We start from the raw sequence: 12,041 nt of genomic DNA, 5'->3' as shown, positions 1-12,041 counted from the left end.
TTCAGTGTGTTGAGGAGAAAAGCCAAGCCAGCCCCTGGGTGACCATGCTCCCAGCCTGTGCTCCTGAGGCTGCCTTCAGTGTGTTCCAGAGAGGAGACTAAAATGTCCCCACATTGAAATATGTGCATTTCAGCAGAGGCTTGACACGATCAAATCTGCTTGGCGTATCAATGCCACCTCATCACCAAACACTCAAATGAATGCAACTCTACCCTCATCCAAGTCATTTTGCTAGACTGGCACCAGCTAACTCCCTCGAAGCTCTGCAAAGAAAAATCTTCAAGCAGTATTTGCTCAGGAGACAAAACCAGACATGCAGCTCTGGCTCAGAGAAAAGGGAAGGCTGTAACCCTGCAAGGTGAAGGTTAAGAAAAGGAGCTCTTCTTTCCTTCATCCAGAGAAGCAGTTTCCCAGCGCTTGCAGGCAGCTGTGATCAGAGCATCTGATTCAGTAACGATGAAAGCCAGGCTTGGAAACAAGCTCATTTCTCACCAAGCACCAAACACCCAGAAAGACCCAAGTCAGCCATAATCATTAGCATTCATGTGTCTGTCCTCTGGAGCACAGAGCACCACGTTTAGCCATAGTTCAGTCAATTAAATCAGGAGGCTCCTAAGCAGCCACTCAGCAGCACTGGCATCTGGCCTTTGGCCACTCATGGGCTTTTTTCTATTACTGAGAAGAAAGCAGAAATTTTCTAACAAAAAGGGGGAAGAGAAGGGAGGGGAATTCTTGGAAAGCAGCTGTTAAGTTTGAAGCAAAGCTGAAATTGGGTGGGGGGGGGGTTGAAAAGTCTCCTATGAAATGGAAACTCCTATTTCCAGCCATCCCTCCCCCTCTTCCCCTCCAGTGCACTTTACTCACAGTGTAGACAGTGTCCTGACGGTTCTTTCTTCTCTGCTGTAAAACAAAAGCAGCAAGTTGCCCATGTGTTGCACTGCCAGCATCCCCCACCACCTTGAATGTGCCTGTGCATTTGCTCTAAGGCCCAGCTACGGCTCCATGGATGTGGCTCCATGGATGCGTGGTGCCCATTACAGCCCATCTTGCCCCCACCCACAGGGCTCTGTTAAGACAACTCATTCTCTGGAAAATTAATTTAATTTTAACAATGTAAATTTAAACAATCTAAAACGTAGCTGTTCTCTGCTCACTCCCTTCAGCTGTCACCTGCAGGCAAGCCCCAACACACCAATGCAGGTTTCCCCTCTCTTTTCCTTCGAAACTGTTGGGCTCTGCAGCAGAAGCTGTTGTTTTGGCTGCCTCTTCACTCTGTTGGCGCTTGTTTGGTGGCATCACGTGCGGCGAGCTCTGGTGAAACACCCACTCCTGCCCTGCCTGTCCCACATCCGCCCTGCGCCTGGGTGTCACTGCCTGCTCTGGGTGATGGGGGGTGGGCAGGGGTGAAGATCAAAGCAGAGGGGGAAAGGTTCACTCTTGTCCCCGCCGTGCTGCCGCCACCTGGGTTACTACACAGATTTTGGCGCTCCCTCTCCAGGAAGGCGCTGGCGCTCAGCAAAGGCGTGATGAGTGATGAGTGCCTGCGTGTCTCAACAGCGGTTACACACCAGGAGGAAGGAACCAGAGCGTGTGGGAGGAAGTTACCTGGTGTCTTCCGCCCAGCTCAGGATCTGCACCGCGCTTTGCCCCCAAAACATCGTATTCATCTCGGTGTCCACGAGACAGTTTCTGAAATGAGAAAGCAAGCAGCAGTGACAGATGTTATGATCACAAGAAAACAGATCTTAACACAGGAAGAGGAAGGGAACCCAGTTTGGTGTCCAACTTAAAGGGTGCTGTAACTGAGCTAGAAATTATTTTTTTTTTTACCCCTGAATGCAACTGTCAACAAAACTGTCTACGACTGAGCCATGGAAATGACAGAGCGGTTTGTGCAGCACAAAGCTGCAAGCCGTTGCACCAAGAACCTTTCTTAAGTAGAAATGAGCTGAAAATGAGAGTGTGCAAGGGGGAGGGCTTGTGCCTTTCATGCTTTCTCTCCCACTGGTGGGTGAGGATCCATGCGCTTGAGTTTCCTTGCAGAACAACTCATCTAAATGTGCATCGAGCGGCTGTGGCAATTTTATGTGCAACACATTTCTGTCTGGGAAAGGTGACCTTGGAAGAGGGCAAAGGAGAGATTTCGGGTCAGAGTAACACAGCTGACAGCACTACTGAAAAGGTGACAGGCAACCGTTCTTAAACCGAAAAAAAAATGCATCAGCGTTCATACATTACACAGTTAAACAGTAGAATTCACCACAGGATGTGGCTATGGTCAAAAGCATGAGAGGAAAAAAGAATTGAACTTAAAAGCCAACTAGACATAGCAAAAATAGCTACAGCTTAATGCTGCCATGAGTGAGCAATTTAGCCAGGAAGGACAGACAGGATCCTGTCCCTGTCCTCATTCCCTGCCTGAAGAGCCATCTGATGCCAGCTATGACCAAAGCACAGCGGATGAGGTGTGCCTCTGGTATGGCCTGGCACAGGAGGCCCTGCAACAGGAGAGCTCAGGGATGGAGACTGCTGGGCTGTGATGATGCCTCAGGTTCCACAAGCTCCATGATCCAAGAGCTACAGTTGTCCAAAGTCAGCGATGCAGCATTCCTGGGCGCTTGCCCCTTCTCCAGCCCACACAAAACACCATCAGCAGCAGGGGTGGCAGTGCGCCTGCGAGTGGCCTGAGGCACGGTGATCAGTGAGAGCTGCAAGCCAACTGCAGAGGGCTGAGCATGAAGTTGGGGTACGTGCATCACACATAGCAGTCTGGTGGCTGCACACACACACACAGACAGACACACAGAGACACACAGACACACACACAGAGACACACACACACAGAGACACACACACACAGAGACACACAGACACACACACACACACACAGCTCTTGCAGGCATGTTACATGGTGCAGCACACCGAGCTCTGTCTCTGAAATGGCCTAGGTTCTTGGTATGCCTTCAGCTCAGTGGATCAAACCAGGAACCCATATATCTATGTAGCATTCAGCCAGGTAAGTGACAGCTGAAGCTGCCTGTCTCAGGTTTTACCTTTCCTCCTTACAACTGCTGTACTGCACACTTAGGTACAGCACCTGCAGTAGCTGGGTCAGCCAAAGTTGTTCTGATCCACAGGCAATTCACTATCTGTAAGTGCTCAAAAAGTCTGTCTGGGTAGTGGATTTGTAAACAAACAAACAAAAGCCAGTAGTTACTTACGTTATAGACATCATCCTGGCCCTGTGGCAGCTGTGGTTCAGAGGCCTGGCTAAGCTGGAAGAGAGACCATACCATCAGCAGAGAAACAGTAGCTTCATGAAGGCTTCTCAGTCCTTCTTTCCTGGAAGTGACTCTCATCAGAAACAGGACAACCCCTAAGCAGCCAACCTGTGGCACTGCTGGGGCTCCAGGCAATGCAAGCCCCTGCTGTGCTGACACTTTTATCCAGATGCAGGTTGCTCTCAGCAGCCAGGTCATTTTACTTGCACACACCACCAGTTCACAGCTACTCAAAGCATCTTTGCTTTGGTTTGCCCCGCACAGGCACACACTGATTTTGCATTCCTATACTGTTCATATCATGATGCTGAGCTATTGAAAACAGCTCCATCAGGCAGCCTGTGCTAAGAAAAACTGGGTATCTTTGGGCTACTGAAGACCAAAAGCATCCCCAAGTCCCCAGTCCTCCAGCTAAAGTGCTGCCTGCACAGCTCCTGAGTGGCCTCAGCTTCAGGGGGCACAGGGGATCCTCATGCCCCTTCGGAGCAGCACCAGGCCTGTGGGGCTGCAGTGCCACCACAGTAACTTGGCTTGAGTGGCAGCTAAGGAGTAGGTGAAGAACTACCCTTCTGTAGCTACTCTTCGGCTCTGCTCCTCACAAGATTTACAAGCAGTTAATTGCTGAGCCAAACTTTCAGGAAAAAAAAAAAAACAAGCACACTTTTAGGTCAGTGAGAACAGCTACTGTGTGTTCCAGACCTTCCAAAAAACAGTGCCAAACTACATTCTGTATTGGTTTAACCCTCCTGAGTTACCATCATACGTTAAAATCTTCATTAAAAGCAACTTTCTAGATGGGTTTATATTTAGGCATAGGATAAACTTGACTTTGTTTTTTAAAATAATATTTGTAATAATTATAGGTTATGCCACAGTGTTCCCATGAAAGTGCCACTGTCATCTCTGAACCTTTGGAGGGGACAGTAATTTACTGAGCATCTGACCCATGGTTCTTGCAACAGAACCTAAATGTTCACACATGCTGTTCATAAATAAAAAGCCCACAACAGTGGCCTTGGCAAAAGCCCCCACAAACAACTCCTATGGCCAGGAGGGAAGGCGAGCAATACGACACAGCCTAGTGCTGTGCCAGGTCCATGCTCCTCCTTGGATGGTTTGCCGAGCCTCCTTTAACTCCCACCTCTGGGCAAGGTGTCCCGCTCCTGCCCACAGGCTCAGCACCCACCCTGCAGCTCAGCCCTCCAGCAGCCTCAAAAGACTCCCAGTCCCACAGCAGCACCTTCATCTGCAGCCAGGATTAATACTGGCGACAAAAAAGGCTTCTCCCTCGCCGTGACTGAATTCTGCTCCTTTCCTCCAATTCCTCCAAATACCCTCCCCTTCCCTCTGGGTTCAGCACTGGTTTCATAGTCCTGAGAGAGGATCCCCCTGCAGAGCCAGTGGGGCAGCAGTGCAGCATCCCCCTGTCAGTGCTCCTGCTGGTGATCTCAGCCACAACCTGGCGAGAAGCAAGACCCACGTGCAGCAAACCTTTGCTTCTGGGGGAGCTGAGCCAGATGTGCAGACAGCAGCTGAGACATCCTTTGGCCTGCTCAGGCTTGGCTGAAAGCACCATTGTAGTGGAGTGCCCTGTGTCTCCTCTCCTACGATTAGCAGAGCTCTCAGAGCATGTACATGTCTGGAAATGTACACACCTCCATCACGTTACATTACCTTCTTCTGTGGAAGTGCACTACAGCCCCTAAGTGTCTCCCCAGATGCTGAACAGCTGCTGGACGGTAACAACAACCCATCCCAGTTGTGTCCATCCTGTCCCCCCGGCTCCTCTCCTGTGGCTGTGGGGGTCATATCATCTGCATCATCACACTCACATGTCTGCATCCTTCACAAGCTTTGCATTTATCCTGAATTTTCTCTATGTTCTCTCCTCTCTTTCCAATGAGAAAGCAGCAGAAGAAACCACATCACTGTTGATCAGGCACTTCTCAGCTACAATATCCACAATCTCTGACTGCATCCATAACTTAGCATCAAAATACTCTCATTCATGAGCCCTCAGAAAGAACTCCCACAGATTGCTCAGGCTGGCACCAGAAAAGGAGGAAAGAAAAAAAATAAAATCAAAAGGTCTTATTCTCAGAGCCATAATTCCTCTCCATCCCCATTTTCCAGCTCAGCTCAACTTGTTTACACCACCAAAGCCAAATGTATCAGTGTCTGGATAGACTGACCTTCGCTTTCACAAACAGGGCTGTCATGATGATGGCGTAAATGAAGAGGAATCCATCCAGGATGTAGCAGAGCCTTGGGTCTGTCAGTCCAAGAATTTGTACAGCATCTGTATGGAAACATCAGACACATCAACAAACATGGCCATTGGTGTCACCGGGTGCTTGATGGCAGAGATGTGGCAGTGCTGCATGAATAAACCAGTATGAGGGCAAGTCTGGCCATTTGCAAAGGAGTTACACAGAGCATTTGTTATCTGGGAAAACCCAGCAGCACCTCCTGCACGCATTCATTACGGGGGCTGGTTAGGGAGTCCTCCATCAACTAAAACTGTGTGAAAATGTGTCAGTTTGGATGAAATTTTAGGAAAGGGCTTCTCAGGACAAACATTTGTGTTAAATGTGAAGACTGACCCACACCATCATAGTCAGCTGGAGATCCAGGCTGAAATTGCTGCTCTACTTTATTCAGAAGAGGAATCTGAGGCTGCACCTCCCATATCCCAGGATGCAGACTGTAACCATAAAGACACAGTGTCTTCTGTGGGAGGGTTCTCTCGAGCTCCCAGTTTGGAGATGTTGGAGGCCATCAATCATGAGAGGATCACTATCAGCAGCAGAAACAGTCTTTTCACCCAAGGACACGTCCATGAGACACACATGCGACACCCTGCTTTGCTTTCTGGTTGAGAGGAAGATTTTAAACCTGAATTTCCTGCACAGGAACCTCAACTGGTTGTCTGATGGATCTCCTCCAGAAGAGTTTTAATTTTTGGTTTTTTTTAAAAGAAGTGTTAAAACTTCTCTGAGGTAGAAAAATCCACTTCTGCCCTAACTGGGAGCTCAATAAACTTGTTACTCAGAAGACGCTGGTGTTCATTTCCCAGTTGATGTTGCAGGGTATGTTTATACCCTGACCGCATTAAGCAGGGCACAGTAGTATCACTGGTTTTCAGCAGCTAAAGCTGCTCCTGTATCAGTTTGTAAACATGTAGCAAGGTCACAAATTAACTAAAAAAATCAAGCCAAGTCAGGTCAAAGAAGCCTAACTAACTACTGATCCAGTACACAGCTCCAAATCTATCCTCAAAGGAAAGGTTGTATTCCACATTTATTAAAAAAATATCACTTAAAAACAAATCTGAGCTGTGCTTTGTACAGAGCATCAGAGGGAGTTCAAAAGAGAAAGATGAGAATGATCAAGAGCCCGTGGAGCCCTTCGACGAAGACAAATTGAAAAGAATTGGTACCATTCATCTCCTTCCTAGGGCGAACAAAGTCTGGCAATTCCTATTACCCACATGTTGAAGCGCTCAGCGCAGCACTCCAAGGTGCTGAGCTCCTGCAGTGCCAAGAGTGGCCCCGCTCTGCGTGCTGGGGTTTCTCCCCGGCCCATCAGCCCACGCTGAAGTCTTCATCAGAAGCAGCTGGCAGCTGACGCGCTCAGGCAGCACTCGGCATCCTCGGGAGGTCTCTTGCCAGAAATGAAGTCAATGGTGACGGCCTGTTGTGCTGTTCAAGTGTGCAACTTGGATAAGGCATGGCAGGAAAGCCTGGATACTCGGTCATGTAACTGTAAAATCTCAAGCAGATGATGATACCATCACTCTTCCCGCTGAGAGCCTAACACAGACAGAAACAAACCCCAAACATTTGCAAACAGTAGATTTGCTTGGTTGTCTCAACTAGGAGTTTGCATTATTATTTTTTTTAATCACATGTTTAGAAACAAATCCATGGAAATAAACTAAGATCCTAGATGGCTTTCCTTCTTCTCCTCTTATTTCTATTTTCTAAAAAAATAAGGTTCAAAGCACTTTATGAACCATCAGCTTCACCACATTTTTTTCAGGATTATAAAACCTCATGTGCATGGGGTAAATATAGGCAGAGAGATTAAGTCATTTGTCTGACAAATGGATGTGTCCCGAAGCAGGTCAGGGTTTTTCAGCGCTGCACTTGGATCAGAAATACAGTGTAAGGAAGGCGAGCAGCCCAGCACAGAGCCAGGAAGCCTGGGGGTATCTGAGATGCTGCCGAAGGTGGTTTTGGGGATCCTGGCCCTGGCTCCCTTTTTTCTGTTCCAAAGCAGGGCATGTTCACACTGGGGTCTCAAGTCCAGTATTTCTCCAGCACTAATAAATTCCCCAGACCAGGAGGAGCTTGAGCAGGAGACTGAGAACTGTGGAGAAGTCAGGAGTGCAGGGACTCAGATGTATCTCTGTGTCAGTCGTGGTCAACCTTGGCTGGCTCTGCAGAGCCGCCCAAGTGCCTAACACGGTGCTTATCTGGGACCACCTGGCCTCTGGCACCCCACAGAATGAACTGAAACTGCTCACTGAGGGAGATCCTGCTAGACATAGTCTGGCTGTGGTGGCTCCTGGGAAAACAGGTGTTGAGGCAATGATAAAGTCCAACACTTAGAAACAAACCAACAAAATTAATTAGTTCATGTCTTTTCCTTCCTTAGTAAGTCTGATTTCTGTGTTCTTAAAAAAAAAAAAAGATACAAAGCACTTTCTACATTATAACCTTTAAAACAGCTTTCCGGATTAGAAGGCAAGAGAGACAAAAGCTACAAAGTCTACTGAAAGAAAGGTCAAAGAGATGTGAAGCCTAATGAACAAGTAGCAGTTAGAACATTTAGCATCCATTCATGTGAGCAGGATCAGTGTGAGCTTTTAAATTGCTAGAGGAAGCGTTACTGCCTCTTCTGTATTTGCACAACGTGCATGACCAGAAGCCCAGTTCCGTAGGCACTGCCAAAATGCTGTGATCATCTCTGCCCCTCACCCACCACGAGCAGTGATCTGGGAGGCCAAGGGTGAGGTCACAGTGGATGGGCTGAAGAAAAGGTGATGGGAGCTGGGCAGAGCCAAGCCTGCTGGGCCTGAGAACGCAGTCACAGGCAGCTGCCTCACACAGAACACAGCAAAGAATAAGCATTTCACTGGTAATTCCCACTCTGTTCACCTTACAGCTCACCCAGTGCCCACCAGGAGTGGCACAGCATCTTTTCACTTACCAGTCCAAATCTCAGCAGTCCAGTAAAATACAGCTGGGTTTTAAAGCAAGATACCTAAGTACAGGCACGCCACTCAATTAGGTCAGAGACAGGCAGGGTCTGAAGTTACGTTTCCTTGTAAATCACGTCAAAATTACTGCTTAAATGTGGCTCAGACAAACAGCATCTCTCTCCAGGTATCAGAAAGGAGTGGAGTCACTGGCCAACATCTTGATACACAAACACGCAAGGGCTAAAGGATGAAGTGCAAGGGGTGCTCTTGCTTGGGGGGAAGCAAGCTCTGAAGGAAGCAATCAGAAAGTTGACACTTACTCTTGCTCACCACATGCTCCAATGCAGGTAGGTGTCCCATTGCACAGCAGGGATGACATTTACCCACAGACCACCAGGATGTTAAGGAAAACCAGAAACAAACTGTGCAACTTGAAGCATTAGGTCATTACTTTTTATGAGTTTGTACAGGAGAAGCTATGGAAAGCTTTGTATAAGGAGCCGACAGAGGCTGAGGCCCGGCAGAGGCAGACAAGGTGGCAGGAAAGGAGATGGGGTCAGCAAGGGAGACACTGCTGCATTTCTTGACAAGGTTACCAGCCATTCTCAATCCAAAACCTCAGGTGCCCGCCACCGCATTTGGGACGCTTTCCCATGCTGCACTGCTGCCACTGAGAAGTTTCTGCCCAGCACCTCCTCCTTCTAAAGCCGGGATTTCTGATCCCCTCTCCTGCCGCCCGGCGATGCTGCCCGGCCCTCCTCCATGCCCGGCCGCTGCACAGGGGCGCAGACGCACGCCCCGATCCCGGGCTCGCATCCCTCGTCCTGCTCCACCCTCTCATCCCCCGAGCAGCACTGCCAGCACCGCCCCAACAACCCCCTGCGGCCTTTTGCTGTTTAAACTATGGGCAGGGGAAGGTATAAAAAACAACAAAAAAAGGGGCGATTCACAGCGACCGCAGGTGACAAGCGAGTGAGAAAAAAACCCCTCCAGCAACAGCCTGACAGCAGCCCCGGTAGCCGAAGCAGAGGAAGCCGGCGAGGGAGGCCGTGCTGTGGGCGCCCGCCTCAACTGCGCCGTGCGGTTTTGGAGAGCAGCTTCAACACCCCCGGTTCAGGCCCAGCACCAGCTTCCCTGCACCGTGGCCATGGGCTTATCTCCAGCCACCTGCCCACCCGCTGCCAGCAACCAGCCCCCCACTTGCTCCAGGCTGGGAGACAGCCGGGGAGTCCCACAGCCCACGTCCACAGACACCCAACCCACTCCAAAACGCTGCACAATCGGTGGATGCTGCACCCCGAGGCTGCCCGGGGCTTGGCCCCCACTGCCAGCCCAGTGCAGCCGGTCCCACTGGGGATCTGCTGAAGCAAGTCACTGAAACACAGCACGAACCCTTGAAACACGCCGCTGCATTTTTTTTTCAAATAGGATTTTCTCCCTCTAACTTATTTAGCGTGCATCTGGATTGAGTCAGACCACAATTCTTGGTAATAGTTTAAGAAATACAGACCATAAAAGCTGAACTACTTGTAAATTTGTCCACCATAAAATTTTCCCTTTCCCATGCCCCTCGTTAAGTGATTCACTTAAGAGTTTTATTTGTAGGGATTATCAAAATTCAGTAACATGGTTATAAATGAAGGCTCTTATCTTCCCTAAAAATTAGTGTCTCAGTGAAGCCCATGAAAACCAACCCCAGCTCTAGAGATTTATTGATGCAACCGCAGCCTGCATATGAAGGTGTTTAAGGGAGGAAACCCTGGTGCTTGCTTGCAACAACCAAGAGCCACCACAGCTCATGCCGGGGTGAAGCAGGCAGCATTTTTTGGACACCACTGTCCTCCACTAGCAGTGATCTGAGGGACTCACAGCTGCTGTGTGCCATGCACCTCACTTCTGCCGCTGAAGCCAGAGTAGCTGCGTAGAGACACGAGCACCCTGCAGGGTACTTCATTTCAGGCTTGCATCTTAAGAGACAGCTCAGACTAAATGCCTAAAAAGTCAGACACCTGAAATTATGAAAGATAATCCTATTCATAAGGAATATACCTATCCTGGGGTATATACCTCCAGGCTCTTACTGCAGGAAGGTACAATAACCCCACCACAGCAAAATGCCATTGAGCTTGCTGCCAGAAGAAATGTCCGAGCTTGTCGTCTCATACCAGCCGCTTGCCTCGACAAAAAGGTTAAAAGCTGTTTACATTACTGTTTGGGTTTCTTTCCTCACCATCATTTAGCACTGAGGAAGACTCTTGGTTTGCCATCCATACGCTATCGTGTGTTTACGAAACACAACATGCCCAAAAGCACAGCTCATGCCCATGAGGTTCAACGTTACGGTTTGCTGCTGTCCTCAGCTTTAAAGCTAAGAAACAAACTGCAGATAGGATCAGGATTCAGGTTATCAGATGTTAGGCAGCCAGAATAATTACATTTTAAAAAAGGAAAGTAGTTCAGGTCATTGACTTCCACTTTTTATGCCAAAGGATGTTAACACTACAGGAACATGAGGTCAAGATAAGGTGGGTTAGGATCCTGGTGAACCCTTTATACTCCTGCTAAGATCCCTTTCAGGGAGGCACTATCACAAAGGTAAAATCATTTCCATCTGATTTATTTGGGAAGAAATAGATTCAAAAGAAGGAAAGGATGATAATGCCACAAAGGGCCAAACATTTTCTAGCACATAATGGAATAAAGACTCTAATAAAAAGACCAGGATACTGTCACAGAGGCAAAACAGGAATACCTCCAATAGCTGTCTGATCTGTGGAAAGAGGACCCTGTGTGTGCAAAAAAGTAACAATAAATGGTCTACTTTTCCAGTCTGAAGCTGAAGATTAACTTTTAACATATTGTTAAATTAGGCACTCTTTCTGCCCTCAAATCTTTCCAGAGTCTCGTCAGAAGGAGAAAAGAGGGGAGTGACTTGCTCATCTCTGGAAGGGGACTCCTCACTTCACCAAAACAGTCAGTCATTCTCAGAAAAAGCAAGTGCTTTCACTTCTCAGTTTTGCAAGAACTTGGTGCAAAGGGCTTTCCTGAAGCATTGGGCAACTGCAGAACCTGGATATCCCACAAGCTCAGGTGACAGACGCAAGCTGTGCACCTCTAAAAGCTTTTGTAGGGGTTGTAGGCTACACACATGTGCTTTCACTAGACCCATCCTCATCAGGGATAGCAGAAGGTCCATCTAGTTAATGCAGAAGATGCTCCCCACTGTAACTTTTCTATTATCTAATCCGACCTGGTGTAAGTGTCCCAAGAGGCACAACTTATTATTCAAATGGTCATTTCTAGGTCACCTACACCTTCCCTTCCCCTACCAGTCCTCTCTGTACATCCCGCAGCAGTAACTCACTCCAGACTGACTTACTCTTAGGTGGTCTTTTCATGATTAGCTCCTACAACCCATTGCACACGATGGAGGACCCATCTTGGCTCAGTGGGAGTCCCAAAGCATCTGCATGCTGCAAGGCTGAAGAAGGAAACACTAAGTCAGACACAAGATGCTGCTGATCACAATCAGACGTGTTTCTCTGTTCAGTGAG

At 48.4% G+C, this 12,041-nt stretch overlaps 1 protein-coding gene across 1 annotated transcript in view; it reads right to left on the bottom strand.

Annotated features, from left to right (window-relative positions):
* LOC104548680 (T-cell surface glycoprotein CD3 zeta chain-like) overlaps positions 1-9,303 on the bottom strand; it is a 12,818-nt gene extending 3,515 nt beyond the window's left edge. Inside the window, exons 1-5 of the mRNA XM_010194769.1 lie at positions 9,180-9,303; positions 5,474-5,580; positions 3,222-3,275; positions 1,606-1,689; positions 865-900 (exon numbers count right to left, since the gene is read on the bottom strand). Coding sequence (XP_010193071.1) covers positions 865-900; positions 1,606-1,689; positions 3,222-3,275; positions 5,474-5,580; positions 9,180-9,303 — 405 coding nt within the window. The remainder of the gene's footprint in view (positions 1-864; positions 901-1,605; positions 1,690-3,221; positions 3,276-5,473; positions 5,581-9,179) is intronic.
* Positions 9,304-12,041: the final 2,738 nt, after the last annotated feature.

Source organism: Mesitornis unicolor, unplaced genomic scaffold, assembly GCF_000695765.1.
Source record: "Mesitornis unicolor isolate BGI_N332 unplaced genomic scaffold, ASM69576v1 scaffold11141, whole genome shotgun sequence".
Lineage (NCBI taxonomy): Eukaryota > Metazoa > Chordata > Aves > Mesitornithiformes > Mesitornithidae > Mesitornis > Mesitornis unicolor.
Note: the sequence above shows the minus strand (reverse complement) of the source record. Positions and strands in the feature narration are given on the sequence as shown.